This window comes from Ustilaginoidea virens, chromosome 4 (assembly GCF_000687475.1).
Source record: "Ustilaginoidea virens chromosome 4, complete sequence".
NCBI lineage: Eukaryota > Fungi > Ascomycota > Sordariomycetes > Hypocreales > Clavicipitaceae > Ustilaginoidea > Ustilaginoidea virens.
Genome location: NC_057319.1, coordinates 3,087,488 through 3,107,200, shown reverse-complemented (window position 1 = coordinate 3,107,200; position 19,713 = coordinate 3,087,488). Strand labels below are relative to the sequence as shown.

The 19,713-nt window shown below is 55.4% G+C and overlaps 7 protein-coding genes across 7 annotated transcripts; 4 read left to right on the top strand and 3 right to left on the bottom strand.

Moving 5' to 3' along the window:
* Positions 1–259: 259 nt before the first annotated feature.
* UV8b_05303 (uncharacterized protein) lies at positions 260–1,786 on the bottom strand (the record flags this gene model as incomplete). The annotated part of the gene is made up of 1 exon (XM_043142800.1): positions 260–1,786. The coding sequence occupies one exon, from the start codon at positions 1,784–1,786 to the stop codon at positions 260–262; it is 1,527 nt and encodes a 508-aa protein (XP_042998733.1).
* Positions 1,787–2,561: 775 nt separating this feature from the next.
* UV8b_05302 (uncharacterized protein) lies at positions 2,562–3,149 on the top strand (the record flags this gene model as incomplete). The annotated part of the gene is made up of 3 exons (XM_043142799.1): positions 2,562–2,578; positions 2,636–2,768; positions 2,820–3,149. 3 exons carry the CDS (start codon positions 2,562–2,564, stop codon positions 3,147–3,149), a joined length of 480 nt encoding a protein of 159 aa, XP_042998732.1.
* Positions 3,150–3,360: 211 nt separating this feature from the next.
* UV8b_05301 (uncharacterized protein) lies at positions 3,361–4,827 on the top strand (the record flags this gene model as incomplete). Its single annotated transcript, XM_043142798.1, has 2 exons — positions 3,361–3,497; positions 3,606–4,827. 2 exons carry the CDS (start codon positions 3,361–3,363, stop codon positions 4,825–4,827), a joined length of 1,359 nt encoding a protein of 452 aa, XP_042998731.1.
* Positions 4,828–5,740: 913 nt separating this feature from the next.
* On the top strand, positions 5,741–7,382 carry UV8b_05300 (uncharacterized protein; the record flags this gene model as incomplete). Its single annotated transcript, XM_043142797.1, has 2 exons — positions 5,741–6,127; positions 6,174–7,382. 2 exons carry the CDS (start codon positions 5,741–5,743, stop codon positions 7,380–7,382), a joined length of 1,596 nt encoding a protein of 531 aa, XP_042998730.1.
* A 1,643-nt stretch (positions 7,383–9,025) lies between these two features.
* UV8b_05299 (uncharacterized protein) lies at positions 9,026–11,732 on the bottom strand (the record flags this gene model as incomplete). Its single annotated transcript, XM_043142796.1, has 3 exons — positions 9,026–9,174; positions 9,254–11,221; positions 11,315–11,732. 3 exons carry the CDS (start codon positions 11,730–11,732, stop codon positions 9,026–9,028), a joined length of 2,535 nt encoding a protein of 844 aa, XP_042998729.1.
* Positions 11,733–13,636: 1,904 nt separating this feature from the next.
* Positions 13,637–15,181, bottom strand: UV8b_05298 (uncharacterized protein; the record flags this gene model as incomplete). Its single annotated transcript, XM_043142795.1, has 1 exon — positions 13,637–15,181. The coding sequence occupies one exon, from the start codon at positions 15,179–15,181 to the stop codon at positions 13,637–13,639; it is 1,545 nt and encodes a 514-aa protein (XP_042998728.1).
* Positions 15,182–17,521: 2,340 nt separating this feature from the next.
* Positions 17,522–19,159, top strand: UV8b_05297 (uncharacterized protein; the record flags this gene model as incomplete). Its single annotated transcript, XM_043142794.1, has 1 exon — positions 17,522–19,159. The coding sequence occupies one exon, from the start codon at positions 17,522–17,524 to the stop codon at positions 19,157–19,159; it is 1,638 nt and encodes a 545-aa protein (XP_042998727.1).
* Positions 19,160–19,713: the final 554 nt, after the last annotated feature.

The following is a 19,713-nucleotide window of genomic DNA, read 5'->3' as shown; positions in this document are numbered from 1 at the left end:
TTGAATGGGATGGAATTGTGGATAAATGTAAATTTACAATTTGCAACCTGGGCGTTGGGTTGCTCTCGTCTCTTGGGGAAACGCATTACAATGCTGTTGCTACACGGGGCTATCTAAATGCCTTTTTGATCGCTTGCTGGGTTTTCAAAAAAAAATGAGCAGCCAAAATAGAAGTAGACGCGGAGAGTAGTGAAAGAACAAAAAAACAGGCAGGAAAAAAGGCCAAAACAAAAACCAAAAAAAACCTACCGTTATCCAATCAAGAGTTCTGCCCTTCTGCTTCGCCTTGCTTCTGCTTTCTAGCCTGCTTACTTGTACTTTTTACTCCGCCCATGGTAATGTCAAACTCGGTTGCTCCCTCTAGCCCTTGGCCGGAAGCAGGCACATGGCTAGCAAAGACAATCTTCATCCAGCGTCTCCAGCCGTTGAGGGTAGGCCCCGTGTCCGCATCGTCGTCTGCAGCTCTAGACGCAACCACCTGGCGCCGTCGTGCATACACGGGCCTCTTGAATAGGGCGATGCGGCAGGATATCTGCGCGGACCAGACCAGTCCCAGGCTCGGTGTTTTGAGGGAGCAGCTTGAGCGCGGGTCGTCTCCCCAGCCGGTAAACCACCTCTGCTGGTGCTCTAGCCGTAACGCGGGATGGGAGAGCGGCTGGCTTGGATCGGGAAAGGAGTACGGCGCGGGGGAAGAAGAGGGTGGTGGTGGAGGAGGCGCTGCCGCGCTCCTTGACGCGAGGGGGCTCTCTGGACCGCCGGCGCTTCCCGGCACGGCTCGGCTGGGATGCGGCCTCGGGGTAGCTGGCGACGCGAAGCGGTCGGCTACCTGGTTCGCGACGACGACGGCAACGCGGTGCTTCCTGGCGAGGTTCCTCAGGAGAGCGCCGAGGCGGACGAGCTCTGCCGTTCGCGCGGCCATGTTAGAGCCGTACGAGGAGCCGGCTCGCTCGAACTCGGCTCTGTAGTTGGCAGCCACGGAGTCAATCACCACCAGCCCGATGCTGTGTCGGGAAAGAAGCACGGGGACCTGGTACTCGAGGATGTGGTCCTGGGACTCGAGGTCCGGCGTGGCGGCGCTGAGGATGCCGTCCAGGGACGGGCGGTTCTCGGCGGCGGCCTGCGCCAGGAGGGTGTCGTTGGCGGCGAGAATCTGCGAGAGGCGACGGGTTGCGAGGCCGGCCTCGGTGGAGATGTAGAGGGCTTGCTTGGACAGGCCGTGCGGGGGGGGCAGCTGGACGGCGAGGCAGAGCGTCAAGAGGAACTGCGTCTTGCCGGAGCCAGACTCGCCGGTGATTTCGGTGATGGAGCCCACGGGGATGCCGCCTCCGAGCGCCGAGTCGAGGGCCGGGTCCAGCAAGCCAATGCGCTGGGCGTAAGCCGCGTGCGAGTGCGAGGGCGTCGTCTGCGCTTCCGCCGCCCCGGACGCTTTGTCGTCGTCGTCGTCGTCGTCCCCTTGAATCGACGAGGCTGCCTCGGGGCCTGGCTGCTCCTCCGACTGTGCGTTTCCCTCGCCCCTTTCCGCCGCCTGCGTGGACTGGGCGGCATCCGCGGTCCCGTTCCGGCGCTCGAGGGGAAAGCAAGGAACCAGGTCATCCGACAGGCACGCCTGGATAGCAGCAATCAGCCTCTTGAGGTCCAAGATTGGCAGACGGGTCTGCTTGGCTATATCGGCCGGGTGCAAGGCCAGCAAGTCGGTCGTGGACAGGCGGTGCTGCTCAAGGGTCGGCAGCATGGCAGCAAAGGGGGTCTGCGGAAACGAGGGCAGAATGGTCAGCAGGTCGGACATGGGGGGCGACGACCTGGACTCGGCGTTGCTCCTGTTTCCCGAGGGTAAGGGGTTGGGTTGAGGCGTTGTGAGGAGTGCGAATCGTCCAAGACGAGCGCGGAGGTCTCTGCTGCTTTATATTCTTGGCGAAGCCATTGTTTGGCTTGTCCAAGTTTGACGAAGTGAACCGTGAGTCGTGAATCGCGAATCGCGCGTGAATCGTGAATCGTGGATGATGAGGGTATTGGTGGCGCGCCGATGGTTCTCACGAGATGCAGCGGGGAACGGGGCGGAGAGGGTGTTTGCCCTTGTCCTTGATACGCACGAGCACAGGCAGGTTTGCGCTCCGCATAGCTTCGTGAGATGATGGTGATGAATGGTGATGCGATGACTTGTTGCGAGTGGAATCGAGTTGACTGGCCCGCGGCCACCATCTTAGCTGGCTCTGCCTCTTCAGGCTAATTAATACAGTACTAGTAGATGAGGAAAGATAATATAAGGAATTAATTTATTTAATTTTTTACTATTTTAGAAATATATTCGCACTAGTACTAAGATGCGGGCGAAATGGCGAACGTTTTATGTTTTTTAATACTAAGGGTAATAAAATATATATTATAATATTTTAGCTGCTTTTTTTTTTGTCTAATCCCTGGTTAATGTAAAAAAAAAAAAAAAAAAATGTCTTTATAGGACGGCCTTGCTGTATTTTAAGGAGGGAAAGCGGGAAAGAACTATGCTGGTCCTCCTTGCCTTCCGATTTCTTCGCAAATCTCCGTCACATGACCTTACCTATATGGGCGCTCTACCATCGTATATCCTAGCTTAGCTCAATCAAGCCCTCCTTCATATCACATCGTGTCCCTCAAGGGCACCTCCCTCCTCGGAGGACACTCGCCTGCGCATCGCGCGCTCGTCGATCTCCCTGCTCAGGGGTTTCGACAAGGCCAACTCTGACCATGGTCGGGGTTTCAAACTCAACGGCAACATTGAGCTGTCGCGCGTACGTTTTGTCCTCGGTTGAATATAGCGCCGATCTAACTTGTGTGTATAGGCGGCGAAAGCCGCTTATAAGGACTTTGTCTTCCAGCGCGAGCAGTTGCAGTTGCAGGTGACCCGGTTTGGCCTGGCACCCCGCCCAGGGTGCGATACCGTAAGACGGCTGATTTCCTGTCGCTACTGCCACGACATGCTACAGGAATTCTTCTGTATAGTACCAGGAGCTTTACATGGCGAAGGAAGCCGCAGTAGAGCCCCGGTTGTTATCGTACGACACGGGGTACACAATGTGGGCAGTGGCGGTCAACCGCCATTACCGGATCATGACATGACCAACATTATCCGCGCCGACCCTATTACGGGCGGTGTTCTCGCCCATGGGTAGCAGCAACATATTGCACCACTAGCACCAGCACCAGCACCAGCACCAGCACCAGCACTAGCAGCAACACTAGCAGAAGCAGCAGCAGCAGCAGCAGCAGCAGCAGAAGCAGAAGCAGATACAGCAACGTAATGGATTATAGTAGTGGAAATACTAGATTGTGATGGTGGATTATCAATGAGGGCATTGATTTTTGTTGGGCGGCAACTGTCACATGATCTTACCTATATATAGGCGCTCTACCATCACATATGCTAGCTTGGCTCAATCAAGCCCTCCGTCATATGTATCACATCGTGCTCCTCACAATCTCCAGGCAAAGCTACGCACGCTTTCCCTGAAAATAGCGTTGTAAGCAACTCGATCAGCCGCAGCGTAACACCACCACCACCACCACCACCACCGCTGCCTCTTGAGGAATGCTTGCTGCGAGTTTTTGCGGTCACTGACAATTGGCAGCCGCGAGTTGGAACTTCCAATGGGGCAAGATTTCCAACTCGTTGCCCCTCGCGCCAAGCTGGCTTTGCCCTGGCGAGGCAATCTGGGAGAGATTCTTTTCGATGGGTCGGCAGCGAGGGAGCTCGTATATCTCCTAGCGGTCCCTGTTCCGCCGCAGAGGCCTCCTGAGGCTACATTATCCGCTCCAGCGCAGACTCGGAACGAGTTTGCTGCCCAAAGAACGGCCATTGACGTAGTCCAGGATTTGCGAGAAACTACGCGCTTAAAGCGCAAAGCTAACGACCAAGTGTTCGTTGACTCGCCCAGCTGCAAGCAGGCAAAGACCAAAGACGGCGGCGATGGTACCACGACCATGGGCAACCCAGTCACCCTCTCTGATCTTCCCAGCGAGGTCCATCGGCTCATATTTGCCCAGCTCGAAGACGTCGTGGACGCCATCAGCCTCGGGGCCACGAATTGGTACTTCTGGACTTTTGGTCGAGAACGCATATATCAATATGCCATGTCGTTCTTTGGGAGATGGGCCGGTCATAACATCGTCTGCGTGGGAGAAGATGTCGAACCGGACGATTACCCTCCCGGCTTGTTCTCTGCGGAAGAGCAAGACGAATTCCGTCAAAGGATGGGACCTGAAGGGGACCCGGACGACTCCTGGCCCAATGATTTCTCTGACCAGCCATTCACGCTTCACCACTTTACCCATCCTAGTGTTTCCAAGATGGAAGAGGTCTCGAATCTGTATGGAAAATTTACGATGCTGAGGGGGGAGCTCTCGCTATACCGAGACGCCATAAAAGATGCTTCTTACTCTGCCATTATAGGCTCGGATTTGTGGGCTGCAGGGAATGAGAAGGCCTACTTGCCAGAAGACCAGCAATGGATTCTGCGAAATTTGACAACAAGGCAGCTCGTCCGTTCCGAAGCTATTGCGCTAAAGCCAGAATTCATTCGTGGCCCCTTCGTTCGCGGGTTAGGTTTTGCTGAAGTCCTTCTGACGCGCATCTGCTGGTCAACATCTGATTACGTTGGCATGGTTGACACGACCCGAATCTCGAGGGGAGTATGGGCCGGGCACTGCTTTGACATAACTACGCGTACTAGACATGAAGACGAGGTGAAGTTGGATGGAGAAAGATGGGATGACGTGAGCGACGAAGTTGCGCAAGAGATGATGGGCATCTGGGGGAGCCAAGACGACCCAAATTGGCGCGAGAACCTGTAGGCACGCAACTAAGTGGTAGTTACGGGGGGGGGGTTGTCGGCTCTTGGCGAGGCAGGTCGAGTGAAGGCTACCGAGGTGGTTCGACGCGCGTATGAAAGTGTCGTATAGTTGGCCTCGAGGTTTTGTGGAAGCAGAGAGCTCCTTGGGAAAGTTCAGATAATTCCAGTCCCTAGATTGACTGAGATCATGTCCATGTGCCCTGTCTTCTCATTCCATCTACCAAGCGACACCATCCTACCAGGCAAAGCCTACCTGTGGAGTCGTCATCCAATGCCTCCTCAACATGTCCTTCAATACACCCGATGTCAATTCGATGACATCTATCGCGTGCTAGACCGGATCGAGGGTCGCGGTGGCTCCGTCGGTCGTCGGCAGCAATCGTAGGCAATGCCCAATCTCGTCGTCGGCCTTTCTAGACTCGCTTCGTCCGTCGTTGGCAGCAGACTCATGCCCCCCCTTCGGCCGCACAGTTTGGTTGGCTGAGAATGACGGAGGGATGAAGTGGGCACGGCTTTGACCACTCCATCATTCCCCTACTGTCGGTGCGCGCGGGATGCTACTGCATCGTGCCAAGATCACCAATCAAAGAAAGGTATGATTCCTCTTTGATAATGACTACATATGACTTGACTAAGAAAGGAGGAAAAGAGCAGATGGGGCTGCACCTGACGATATGGCCTTTTTATGTGTGCGTGCCGCGGCCACGTATGCCACAGCCACAGCCACAGTCAGGTGCGCTGAGTAACTAGCTGACTAACCGACTGACCCGACGATTCCAACACCTATATTAGCACAAGCGCTTCCTTCCCTCCCATCAATCGCACTTAGCTGGCATGGCTCGACACGGAGCATTAAAGACAACAACGCTCTTCCCCCAACCTCCCACACTAAGATTCCCGATGCCTGCGTCTACATGGACGAAAACGTTGTCATCAGCCCACGCAAGCGTCGGCGACAGTCGAACCACGGACAACCGCCAACCGACGCTTGGCAGCGCCAGCTAGAGAAGCAGAAGCTCGACCATCCCGCGCAGCCTCCGCCATCGTTTTGGGATAACCTCTCGGAGATCCCGCTAACAAGAAGCGCATTACGCGAGTTGGACAGAAGAAACCACGAGAGCGCCCGCCTAGCTGGCGGCTCGTCGCACAAGCCAGGCTGTCATCCAGTTACGGGACGCCCTACCGAGGCAAAGCAGCGTCTCCACGCCGCCGACTGTCTTTCCCGCTGCACGCCGAAGTCCCTGGGACTTATCAAGCGCATTGCAAGACAGGGCGGCCCAGACCTTTCGGGCCTGAGAGGAGTATGTGGTCGTCAAAAACTTTGTTGGACTGGCTGACTCTTTGCAGTATCCTGAGCCCAGCACCGCCCTTACGGAAGGGATGAGCCAGTCTAGTCTCGGCCGTCGGAAGCAGGGCTCGGCATCCCCTTTGAAGAATATGTCTGCGTCGAACACCGAGGGCACCAAGAGCACCAAGAACACCAAGAGAACCAAGAGCACCGGGCCATATGATCGTGCCTTCCAGCAACATCTTATCGACCATGGCATCTACCCTGATTTGTACCAATATCCAGATGGACGAGCGACTCCACAGCCAGAGAACATAGAGGAAATCAGAGAGGTGCTGCGACAGCCAAGGCCATCTCTGTCGCCTTCACGATTCTCAGAGGACGATTTCTTCCACTTCAGGCAAGCAGCTGCGCACGTTTCAAAAGAGAGGCAGGTCACCACCACAGTGATCCCTATAATTGAAGGCAATGTTGGGGACCGCAAGTGCGTTGCCGGACAAATTCCCTTTACGAATCTCGACCCTCTGACAGACGGCACCCTTGTGCCGGGGAATCCGGACCTATACTACGGTGCCCGGCCTGAGCAACTCGACAGAAAGATACGGTCGGAGCTCGGCGGTTTCATTGTTCCTTCAACCCAGCACGACCTCCCCGTTGCACCGAACTTCTCACTAGCTGTGAAGGGCCCAGATGGATCGAGTGCGGTGGCTGAGCGACAAGCGTGTTACGATGGTGCTCTGCAAGCCAGGGGCATGCAACGGCTGCTCTCCTATGGGGAACCATCCCCGGTCTACGACAATAGAGCTCATGCCGTCACGTGTACTTATCTGGACGGGCAAATCAAAATGTACACTAGCCATCCGGTACCATCATCAAATCCCCGAGCGAAGAGCGAATACGTGATGACGCAGATCAATGCATACGCTCTCACGGGTAACCGCGATTCATTTCGTCAAGGGGTCGCAGCCTACCGCAATGCAAGGGATTGGGCAAAGCAGCAGAGAGATGAGGCGATCACGCAAGCCAACAATGAGGTCACCGACTCTACGATTGCTACCTCTGCATCAGAGAACAACCCGGCCTTGAGCTTCGAGACCGATATATCGGTCGCCGAAACGATGACGGGAGATGCGAGTCAAGGCGCTTCAACACCGCGAAACAACGCACCGTCTCATGACCCCGATTCTGACACCTCTGCGGATGATTTGTCGATGGATTTTGTGTCCAAGCGGGCCAAGATCCAATCAACGACAAAGGAAAGCAAATAGCAAACCAGGCCAGCCCACAGCCAAGGAAGCCTTGAATACTACAGAGGCTACAGAGGCTGCAGTGGCTTCGGTGGCTCCGCCTCGGGTTACGCAAACCGGCCCTCTGTCGGTAGGAAGTGCAGCTCCCTCTGCCTCACAATCGAGTGACTCTGCCGCCAACGAGCTGGTCCGGTGAGCGGGAGGTGCGCCGTTTCGGAACCGACGTCTTCTGAGCTATCGCGGTCCATGGGTTGCCAGGATTGGCGGCCGCACGCTGGTGAGCATGCGCATCTGCCAGGGCGCATGGTTTCCGGATAGAGTTTGAGGCTGAATTTCCATATATTCTTGTCACCCCGTGCTGAATCATTGCTATTGACACGGGTCCAAAATGGTGGTATGAAGGTCGGTTGGTTTTCTAAGCTAAATTATTCTTTTGTCCCTTCAACAGGACCCCCGTTTTCGTCATGGTGTTGTCCACAACACTAAAAAAAAAAAAAAAATTAAATTTCTTCCAGCAAAAAAAAAAAAAAAAAAAAAAAAAAACAGATAAAAAACCAGCAAAGTAATAATAAACTATTATCATCGGTCACTTATTCTTCATTGCATTGGCAATTTTCTCGAATTCCACTCTTATTGCGTCTGCAACAATAATCCTAGCCGCCCTAATTATAGTATCGTCGTCTTTATTCCCCACTTGCTTTACCTTTTTTTATATCTTCCGGCTCATCGTCAACCTTTTGCTCTGTATCCAATTTGAGGATCGGCACATTTTCTTCCTTGGTCGCAAATTTCCTTTCGCAGCATCATTTCCTTTTGCAGTATCGTTCTTTCCAGTCGGGTCTTGTGGAAAAGTAAAACAAATCTCCTCCGCAATAATAACAGACTTTCTCAAGGGACATTTGCGCAACATCTAATGGAATTTTCTTCATCTTACTTTGTTGCATGTTCAGCGCGCCCAAACCACCGGCAGTCGCTCCGCGCTGACGCCTTCCAACTCCGTTAGCACCGGTGCCGCTTCCCAGACCGGCGACAACCACCGCGGACAAATAAATGCACGAGCTGGGCTAATGCACCGCCTCTGGCAGGGGCGGGCCTATGCAGAGGCAAGCGGCGAATCAAACCATCCACCAGCCGCAAACCACCGACACCCTCACTGTTTCTGAAAAAAAAAAAAAAAAAAAAAAAAAAAAAAAAAAAAAAAAAAAAAAAAAAGTTTCCCTTTCGTTGTATTCCCCCGTGGTGTTGGGTGTTTGGGTGTTGGACGATGGCTTCTCCGGCTGGTGCAACTGCTACAACAACGAAGAAAAAAAAATGCGAGTCTCGAGCTTTACTGTTGATTGCGAGGGACGGCCGGGCATGGGCAGCTGTAAACGTCTCTAAACAGTCGCGAAATATGGGCAACACCACACGTAACCAAGGCGGATGAATTGGAGCAAGAATAATCAAACTTGGGGCAAAAAAGACCAAAAACCGATCACAATACGGGCAACACAAGAGGTAGGTAGGTACCTGGTCAACAAGGTGATGGAAATGAAAAAGAAAAGAACGGCGCAAGACCCTTACAGAAGCCGTCTTAGATCCCGTTGCTCAACTCCCTCCCCCGCACTACGCATATCCAGGAAATCATCTTCATGCCACATCTCCGTCACACATGCGTGCTTGTTTTACTCTGTCGTCAGCCTCAACTTCTTGCCTACATCCCTCCGCCTTGCGTGCACAGCCGCCCTCTCGGAAGCCTTGCCATGAGCCTGGTCGTCTGCTGCATCATGCGCCTTCAAAGTCTGGAGGAGCATTCCAGCATCAAAGAAGCCGTCTGGCAAGAGCAATGGTATTAGCAAAAAGAAGAGCAAGTCGATGCAGTTGAGACTAAAGAAAAAAAGAGAACAACGTACAGCCGCCCAACTCGTCGTCGTCGCTTCCAGCCGCACCCTCTTCCGTCTGGCTGACCGTTTCCTTGGCCGCGCCTTCCGCCGTGATCAATCGCCCGCGGGACTTGAGTCGGTTCATCTGCTTTGGCCTCGACGACTCGGCCTCCCGCGCTCGGCTGCTCTTGACGGTTGAGCATGCGCGGTTCGTGATTCTCAGGATGCGTCGGATTTCGAGAAGATAGCTCTCCAGCGTGTCTACGAAGCGCTTCGTCTGGCGGTGTTTGCTGGACACGCAGATGGAGATGCAGTCGTCCTTGATGATGTACCCTATTCCGAAGCCGTCGCCAGACGTGGGGCCGAATCCGAACTGCCGAAGGGACGGGTTGCCGCAGTTGGAGGTTGACAGCACGGTCGTGTTGAGCTTGTCCCAGCCGCCGTCAGCAAAGATCAGTGGGAGGGGGTGCGCATCCCGTGACCGAGAGTTTGAGCTGTCGCCGCGCTCTGTGCTTGACTTGGCGTCCGGGACTTCATCTGCCGGTCTGGGGGACTCGGTGCCGAGACTGCTGACGGGGGAAAATTCGGGTGAGCTGGAGCGACCGATGCTGCCCGTGCTGCTGTCTGCCTCGTCGTCGACGTACTTTTGCCAGACGCAGAACAGAGCATACAGGTGGCGATCGCAGCCTTCGGCCTTGAGACATTCCCTCGTGCGTTCGACGTGTTTCTGACAAGCGCGCTTCAGCGCCTCAATCTTGTGCTCGACGGGGTGGTCTGCCCAAAAGGCCTGCACAAACTCAACCGACTCCCTGGAGACGGTGCGAATTGCCTCTGTCCGGCCATGGAGGTAGAACTTGGTCATGGCTGGCTCATAGGTGCATTCCACGCGGCCATAGAGACCGTAGTATGCTGCCTGAAACGCCATCTGGACGAACGCATCGGGCGAGAAACTCATAGAGGTGATGAAGTTCTTGCCGTAAGACTTGAAGTCGAGGCACTGAAACTCGTTCTGCTCAATGAGATCGGCCAGTCTCGTCTCCGCGAAGCGCACAGCGATACTCAGTTCGGGAATCATGTCCCACTCGAGCTTGCGCGGTGTGGTGTTGACGTCTCCAAAGCTCTCGGCATCTCGTTTCAGCGGGTCTGGACTCGTCGACGTCCACAGCGTCGGGGCCTGCCCATTGATGGTGCGCGCAAATCGCAGAATGGTGTCTGTGTAGACGTCGCTGGCGAATCGAAGGACAGTGTGTCCGTCGACACCGGTGTGCTCAAAGTTGATTCCCGCGCTCCCGTTTTTGCAGACAATGATTTGCATCTTGTCGTACCAGCGATTGGTACAGGTTCCAATCTGCACTCCGTTCTTCACCTCACTTGTGCCGCACAGCATGTTTTGGCACAGGGCAGCAACGTCTTGCGGCTCGGTATAATCGAGGCACAGCGCAAAGAGGGCGGAATCCACAATGTTGAGACAATCGGCATTGTTGGATCCAGCATCCTTGGTCAAGACGTCCCTCAGACCTGACCAGATCTTGCGGTTCTCGGTACTCAGCACCCCCAAAGCACCTTTGGCCGCTTCCTGGATGGGAGTCTGAGCCGCGTCCTCGGTAATTGTCTGCAGGTTGACGGCAATGTCCTTTTCCGTCATGATGACGTCTGAGTTGTCGTCGAGAACGTCAAACCAATAAATCTGGCCGTGGCAAATGACCACGATGTGCTTCGCTTCGGGGGTCTGCACGATCTGACAGCCATGTTCCGTAGGCACTCGAGCTGTTCCAAAGAGGCGGGAAAACTGGTACATGCACAAGGGCTTGCCTTTGATTGTGTCTGGCGGAAGCTCTTCCTTGCGGACTGCCCGAATGAATTCGAGTGCAGAGACGACCAGGGATGCAGCACGCGTCACTTGGTTGCCGCGTGCGGGTGTGGGATCATCTTCGAGGAGGAAGAAGGGATTCAGATTTAAAACGACAGGGTTGTCAAAATTGAGGTAGGAGTCGTACCCTGGAAGTTGGTATCAGAGGGAGGGCGCCGAAACGAAAGGGGGACCTCCAGAATAAAGGGGGACCCCCCCCAGGGGCGGTCAAGTTTGCTTACAAAACTGCTCGATGTAACTGGTCTTGCCCTGAGCATACTTGCTCAACTTCCGCTGCAGGTCTGGCCCGTCCGTGGCCAGAAAGTTTCTCACGGCGTGCTCTGTTTCAGCTTGCTCCCTGGGAGTCTGCAGAGGCTTCAGCGCCTCCAAGTACTTTTTACTGGTACTAGCCAGGTCTGGAATGGGGAGCTTGGGCAGCTTATCCTGGGCAGCAAATGTGATGCCTCCATGTTGGTTGACCTTTCCACCATTGTCTGAAGGCATTCTGGTGTAAGTGCCAGACGAGTTGAGAGGTGACCGGGGCGAGGTGGATGCAGCAGATGCCGAAAACTTTCGAGGAGTGGCCGTCACGGGCAGAGGTTCAGCTAGCCTCTCTGCCAGGGAGCTTGGAGAGTTGAAGGGTCGGACTTTGGCGGTCATGGTGAATAGTTAGCGGCCAACGATAGAGAGTGCGATTCTGAAAACAAAAAGTGGTGAAGCGCTGACGGTGGTATTGAGGCCACCGAAGGCGAGGCGGTAGACTGGCAGATCACAATTGACCTATAAGATGTCTAGGTGTAGAATTGCAGAGGAATAAGAAAAGATGGACCGATCATTTAGCAAAGGGAAAAAAAAAAAAAAAAACATGTATATATATAAAACTCGAGGCGGGAGAAGATGTCCGGGAGCGAGGTGGTCAAATTGTAGGTTTCTGGGGCTGATGGGGTCAAGAAGAAATATCCCGTACAGAGTGCCCTACTTGCCTACCTCCTCCTGTCTGCTTGGTATGTAAATTCTCATTGGGAAAGTTTGCCGGTGTTGGCGAGTGAAAAAACCGCACAGTGGCGGCGTATCCATGCCATTTGTACGTTCCAACGCATCGTCAAGGAATAATCCAAGCGTGCGTAGGGTAACGCTCGGTACATGGTCTTTCGTTTTCATGCGGACCTTGAGTCTGATTGCAGGGAAAAGGAACAAGGCAGGGCTTGCAGAGAGACAGGGAAGGAACGTGACGTGACGTGCCACGTGGAGCAGATGTTACTAGCACCCGACCCCCATTGCCATCTTCCGTGTGTCCGCGCTGCGCAGCCGATGCTTTTGATTTCGGGGTTGGAGACGAAGCGCCAAGGATGCATGGAGTTGTGTATTGCAACGTGGCCAGCTTTGCAGGTCTGCATGTTGCAAGGACGCTCTTGCTTCAGGTAAACAGGCGCAGGGGGAAAGGACTGTTTCAACGGGGAGGAAGGAAGTGGTAGAAGAGCGGGCAAGTGGCAAGAGGCAGGTGTGGCCGTGACTATCTGGGAGGCAGGAGGTAGGTAGGTATGTATGTACTTGACCCCCAAGCGCCTTCCTCGGCCCAAGTACATGCTTCGTGCGGTAATTGGTGGCCCGCCACTTACTTGCGGAAGCTGCGACGTTGTCTGTCAACCCAGGCTGGGCCAGGCTGGGGGAAGTCGGGACGGAAAGCGTCACGAGGCTGTCGAGAGAGCAGCCAAGATGCCGAATTGACTATGTGCCAAACGTGTCTGGTCTGACCTTGTCCGAAGATAAATCGCCGAGGCGGGTTCGACGTTCCGACGTTGGAGGGGCCACTGTCACTGGTGTGAAGTGGGCCTGTGGTGCAATCTGGCTCTGACTCTCTCTCCCTTTGGCCCAAAACCCCTCCTCACCTGCATGCGAGAGAGAGGCAAATAAAGATGAAGATGAAGACGAACAAGCAGCACAGGCAATCAGGTAGGGTTCCGGCTGCCTTTGGGGGGGGGGGGGGGGTGAGGATATTGCAAGGTTGCCGAGGTTAGGCAAGTTAGTTTAGGTAGCCTACAACCTAGGTAAGGTACCTACCTGTTACGGGTCACCTGATAGGTACGGGTATGTAACGAGATGGGGCTTCGAGGCGTCGGGATGACGGATGGCGGATGACGGGTGACGGGCGACGGGCGACGGCGGGTGACGGGGTCACACGTGCATTGACGCAACACGACAACGACAACGGGGCTGGGGAGGGGTAGTTGCGTGCCGAACTGGTTGGCGTCCAAGACTTGTCGGCATCCGCGCTCCGGACGAAGGGGACTGTAGATTTTACAGCTGGTCGGCAGGAAGGGAACTGCAGGAGTAAAGTACGTGCTACTGTACGTTCTTTTGGTTGCTCACCCGTCCGAGGCGACCACATCCCTCCCGACTCATCACCCTCTTTCGGCTTTGAATTTGGGTTGTCCCGGTTGCCAACTATAAGAAAAGAAAAAAAGAAAAAAAAAAAAAAAACCTCACAGACACACACCTGAAAGAAACAAAACCATGGCGGTTGATGCTTTATGCTTTTTTGCTCTTCATCCCCTTGAAATTACCTACAGCTTGGCAGCAAATAATCCCCTGCAAGCCCCTTGACCTAGCTGCACCAAGGTACTCTTGACCCTCATGTAGGCCTGGATGCCCTCGTGGCCATTCTCCAACCCAATCCCGCTCATCTTCCACCCGCCAACCGGCATCTCCGCCGGAGACTCACCCCATGTGTTGATCCAAGTGATGCCTGCGTCCAGCTGTCGAATCACGTCCTGGGCCAGACCAACATCGCTCGACACCACCCCGGCAGCCAGGCCCATGGGCGTGCCGTTCGCCCGGCGAATCACCTCGGCCAACCAGTCTTGTTGAGATTTCCCCCGTACCTTGTAGGGCAGGATGCACATGACGGGACCGAAAATCTCTTCGCCAACGACGCGCATGCCATCCGTGCAGTTTGTGAAGACGACGGGAGGAACCCAGAAGCCTCCGGGCGTGGGCTTGTCCTTTTGCGCGTCAAGGGATCCGTCGTAGAGGACTTTGGCGCGGTCAACCTGCTTGCCGTGCTCAATGTACATGTTGATCTTGTCGCGCTGGGCAGCACTGACGACGGGGCCAAAGTTGGTCCTTTCGTCGCGCGGCAGTCCCATGCGGACGCCTTGCCGGCAACGCTGCACCACGGCCTCCTCGACGGCCTCGAGCATGGTGTCGGGGACAAAGACGCGGGTTCCGTTGGTGCAAACCTGGCCGGTTGAGAAGAAGTTTGCGGCCATGGCGATGTCGGCCGCCTCGTCAACATGGGCGTCGGGCAAGACGATGACGGGGCTTTTCCCCCCAAGCTCCATGGTGACGCTCTTCATGCCCTTGGCAGCTTCGCTGGCGACCTTGGCGCCGGTGCTGACCTGGCCGGTGAAGCTGACCTTGGCAATGCCGGGATGGGCGACCAAGGGCGCACCAACAGAAGGGCCGTCGCCATACACAACGTTGAAGACGCCAGCGGGTAGGCCCGCCTCGACGTAGATTTGAGCCAGGGTGTTTGCGTGCAGGGGCGTGACTTCGCTGGGCTTGTACACCATGCAGTTGCCGGCTGCCAGGCAAGCGGCCGATTTCCACAGGGCAATCTGAATAGGGTAGTTCCAGGCGCCAATGCCGGCGCAAACCCCCAAGGGCTCGTGGGTGGTCAGGATGTAGGCGTCGCGGCGGAGACGGGTATGCTGGCCGGGCAGCCCGCCGGCGACGAAGTGAGCGTAGTATTCGAGGACGTCGGCGCCGGTGACGACATCCACGGTGGACGTCTCGGCCCAGGCCTTGCCCGTGTCGAGAGTCTCGGTCAAGGCGAGCTCGTCATTGCGCTGGCGGAGAATGGCGGCAGCGCGCAGGAGGACGGCGGCGCGCTTCGGCGCAGGAGTCTGCGACCAGACGGGGAAGGCGGCTTGAGCGGCGGCGACGGCGTCGTCGAGCTGTTTGGGGGTGGTCGTGTAGATGGTAGCCAGCGGGCTTCCCGTGGCGGGATCGATGGATTCAAAGGTCGATGCGGACGAGGACGAGGACGAGGACGAGTCAGGTTGGGGTTTGCCCGAGTGGAAGGTGTGAATTTGCGACGAGAAGGTCATGGTGGGCGGGACGAGGCATTTGACGACAGCCGGTGGGCTGGAAGTGAAGCTGTTGCTTGTTGCTTGTTGCTTGTTGCTTGTTGCTTGTTGCTTGTTGCTTGTTTTGAAAAGAGTAATGGAATGTCCAGCCAGACGTGGAAAGAATTGGATCAACGGCGGGCGGCACTGTGGAAGTTGGCGACTGAAGGATGTCTGTTTGTCTGTGTCGAACGGCAGGTGCCGGGCAGGTGCCGGGCAGTTAGTGGCAGGCACCAGCCAGGGTGGTCCGCTCTCGGCAATCCCACCAGCTATGGACAACAAAAATAATGGCACAAAGGGACAAAAAAAATCATCAACCAAGTATTGTTATTGCTATGAATATCTGCATTCCCATCATGCTGGGGTAGTACGCAACAGAAATTGTGGTCTGTAGGGGGCAGACGCGTTCTGCGGAACCAAGTGCAAGCAACCTGCGACGGGTGGGCACTGGGTGGTGAGAGTATACGAGTCGGGCTTTCAAACAGAGCCCACGGCAAAAGGAAGAGGGAAAAAATAAAAAAAAAAAAAAAAAAAAAAAAAAAAAAACCCATCACCGCATGCTGAGCGGCCCCCTTTGCCAGCTCAAGGGTCATCATCATCATCATCATCAACATCACTGCTCCGTTGTCGTCATGTACATAGCTCAAGCTTTCCTGTTTTCAACGCAACTCTCTCGAATCATGCATGGTCAACAAACCAAAGCCCTAGAAAAACGTCAGCCGTGGGATTGACTCGCGTCGGCACGCCAAGGGTGCACGAAACACTCTCCACTTTCCACACTTTCCGCGGAGTGCTCCGCTCCGCACGTCGCTTATTAGTTGAATGAAACTTGCAACTTTTGTCGTTTCGTCCCCGGCGGGAATAAACAATCAACCCGCCTTCGGGAAATATTCAAGACACTGTCTCTCGTCGCCAAGTGGCGGCGCCCCTTGTCTCCCATTGTTTGGCGGCGCCTTCCATGCCTCCTCCAGTCAAGCTGCAGCTGCTTCTGTCGTTTGTTTGCCCGTCTTGAACGCAGCGCAACCGCCACCAGAAGCGAAAGAAAGGACGGGAGCCCATACGGGGCGTGCTTGGCTGAATCTGACTGATGCTGTGCTGCGGTGCTGCGGCCGTGTCGGTTCCACTTCCGTATTCGCTGGGCTCCTCAATCTACCGTCCCCGTTCGCTCCATCGGACCAGGACCAGGAAAGTCGATGGAGCTGCCGATGGAGCTGCCGATGGAGCTGCCGATGGAGCTTCTCCATTCTCGCTGAAAGCGGCAAAGTAGGTAGGCAAGGAACATAGGAGGTGGTGAGAGGGGTCAATGAGAGCTAGGTGCAAAAGCAGCCTGGTCAGTCTGGTCTGGTCTGGTACGTACTGGCGGCAACTGGCCAGGGCAGGTGCGTGTGGTCAGCTGCTGTCGTCGACCCACCCGGCCGCCTAGCCCCTAGCCCCACGCTACCACCCCGCTAGCCCTGCTGCTCAAAACCAAACATAGACTGCCGAGCCAGACCTCCCTCCTATTCACACCGTGCCGGTGCCGCCCGGCTTGCCGGCCGCCGACAGTGTGCAGTCTGCCTGCCCTTCACTGTCCAGCTGAGCTGAGCGTCTCTGTCTTTACAAACCTTTCATCCTCCAAGAACCAGACACTCAAGCCCTCTCCTTCAAAGAGAGAGCAGCCCAAGATAGATATCTTTGCACCGGACAACCTGACTGGCCTAAACATGGCGGGGAATAGTTCCCACCCCTGTCTTTGCCCCTTCCAGTCCCCTTCGCTTTTGGCCTCCTCTTATTCTCTGTAGTAAGCAATAGACCTTACTAAAGCCCAACACCCTCCGTACCAAGGCAGCAAGCAGATGGAGGCTAATGGCTGGCTGGCTGGTGGATGAATTGCGGTCCCGCAATGATAAACATATGATGGACATTCATTCAATTCTCTGTCTCTCTCTTTTTTTTTTTTTTTTTTTTTTTTTTCCTGTTTTTTAAATTGGGCCCGCATCTTCAACCTCTGCCCATGCTCTCTGCTCTCCTCCTCCTCTTTCATCATTCTACTGTAAACCTTTCCCGTCCCTTGGTGCTGCCTGCTCATTCACTCCTTTCAAACAAGTCAAAGACTTTTTTGCGCCTCTCGCGACACCTTCCCTCTCCATATACTCGAATTTGCGCCTTGATTTGTTCATGTAACCCTGGGACCATCCTTGCATCAGTCGTCTCGAGTCTCGGCAGTCTCGACCCTCCAGGAGCCTCCAGTCAGTCGCCCTGAGCCAGCCCGCGGAATACAGTCCCTCTCAGCTCGGTGTAGCTTCAAGACACCTCCCCCCCCCCCGGAGGATCTCTCTCAACATGACTACGCAACATCTCCCCCACGGCGCCGAGTCTTCCTATGACTACATCGTTGTTGGCGGCGGCACTGCCGGTTGTGTCGTTGCGTCTCGTCTCGCCAGCTACCTCCCGGAGCGCAAGGTGCTCCTGATCGAGGCTGGGCCTTCCGACTTCAACCTCAACCAAGTGCTGGATCTTCGCCAATGGCTGTCTCTGCTCGGCGGCGAACTCGACTATGACTACGGCACGGTCGAGCAACCCATGGGCAACTCCCACATCCGCCACTCTCGCGCCAAGGTGCTCGGAGGCTGCTCCTCTCACAACACCCTCATCTCCTTCCTCCCCTTCCGCCACGACATGGATCGTTGGGTTGCCCAAGGCTGCGTGGGTTGGACGTTCGAGGCCATGATGCGCTGTGCCGAAAAGCTGCGCAACACGTTCCAGCCAGTCCATGCCCGCCATCGTAACCAGCTCTGCAAGGACTGGGTCACGGCCTGCTCCAACGCCTTTGACATTCCCATCATTCCCGACTTCAACGAGGAGATCCGCTCCAAAGGCCAGCTGACCCAGGGCGCCGGCTTCTTCTCCATCTCCTACAACCCGGACAACGGCTACCGTAGCAGCGCCTCCGTGGCCTACATTCACCCCATCCTCCGGGGCCAGGAGCGCCGACCAAACCTGACCGTCCTCACCAAGGCCTGGGTCCACCGCATCGTGGTGGAGGACGACGTTGCCACGGGCGTCTCCATCTACACCGCCGGGGGCCAGAAGGTGCTTCTCAAGCCCCGAAAGGAAGTCATCCTGTCGGCCGGTGCCGTCGACACGCCCCGTCTCATGCTCCACTCCGGGCTGGGCCCGCGCACCCAGCTCGAGAGCCTGGGACTGGAAGTCGTCAAGGATATCCCCGGCGTCGGCGAGAACCTGATCGACCATCCCGAGACCATCATCATGTGGGAGCTTTCGAAGCCGGTCCCCGCCAACCAGACGACCATGGACTCTGACGCCGGCGTGTTCCTTCGTCGCGAACCCACCGACGCTGCTGGGGGCGATGGTGACGCGGCCGACATCATGATGCACTGCTACCAGATCCCATTCTGCCTCAACACGGCGCGCCTGGGATACCCCGTCATCCAGGACGGCTACGCCTTCTGCATGACCCCCAACATCCCCCGCGCGCGGTCCCGTGGCCGTGTCTTCCTCACGTCAGCCGACCCGGCCGTCAAACCCGCCCTGGATTTCCGCTACTTCACAGACCCCGAAGGTTATGACGCCGCGACGCTGGTTGCCGGCATCAAGGCCGCCCGCAAGATCGCGCAGCAAAGCCCCTTCAAAGAATGGCTCAAGGAGGAAGTGGCCCCCGGGCCCAAGGTCCAGACTGACGAGGAAATCAGCGAGTACGCCCGTCGCGTCGCCCACACCGTCTACCATCCTGCCGGAACCACCAAGATGGGCGACGTGGGCAAGGATGAACTCGCCGTGGTCGATTCCCAGCTCAAGGTTCGCGGCATCAAGAACCTGCGCGTCGCCGATGCCGGCATCTTCCCCGAGATGACCACCATCAACCCCATGATCACAGTGCTGTGCATTGGGGAGCGTGCGGCTGAGCTGATAGCCGGCGAGGAAGGATGGAAGCCCGACGCCAAGCCGGCCAGACTCTGAGGGGGCTGCGCATGGGGTCGAGAGGGGATGGATTTGCCTGAATGTTCTTTGTAGTCCGTGCTTCTTTGGGTTTTTTTTTTTTTTTTTTTTTTTGGCATCTAATTCGAGGTTTCCCAAATCCGTGTTCTTTGCCATGTTCTCGATGAGGGAGCTCATTTAGGCGTTGGAGGGTGCTTGTGTCCTGATATTCAAAAGTCTGCCATGTTCTTTGCATGAACAATAAATGAAATGGAAGAAGACAATGTGTCAATAAGAATGTGAATAAAGAGTAGGATATGAAGTAAGGATCGCCAAGACTTGACGAAACGTTTCACCAAGCAAGTCACATCTGCCAACTGATGCAGCTGATGCAGGCTGCGGCCTGTGAAGGGGAAACCCCGATAATTCACATTCTGATGGGAAGCTGGCATGGGCAGCTGGCATGGGCCTTTTGGGTTGACTGTGACTTGACAAGGGAAAAAAAAAAAAAAAAAAAAAAAAAAAAAAACACTACAAGCACCCATACCTTTTTTCTTGTAAATTGCCCAGTATATTTCACATCATACTTGCGTGCT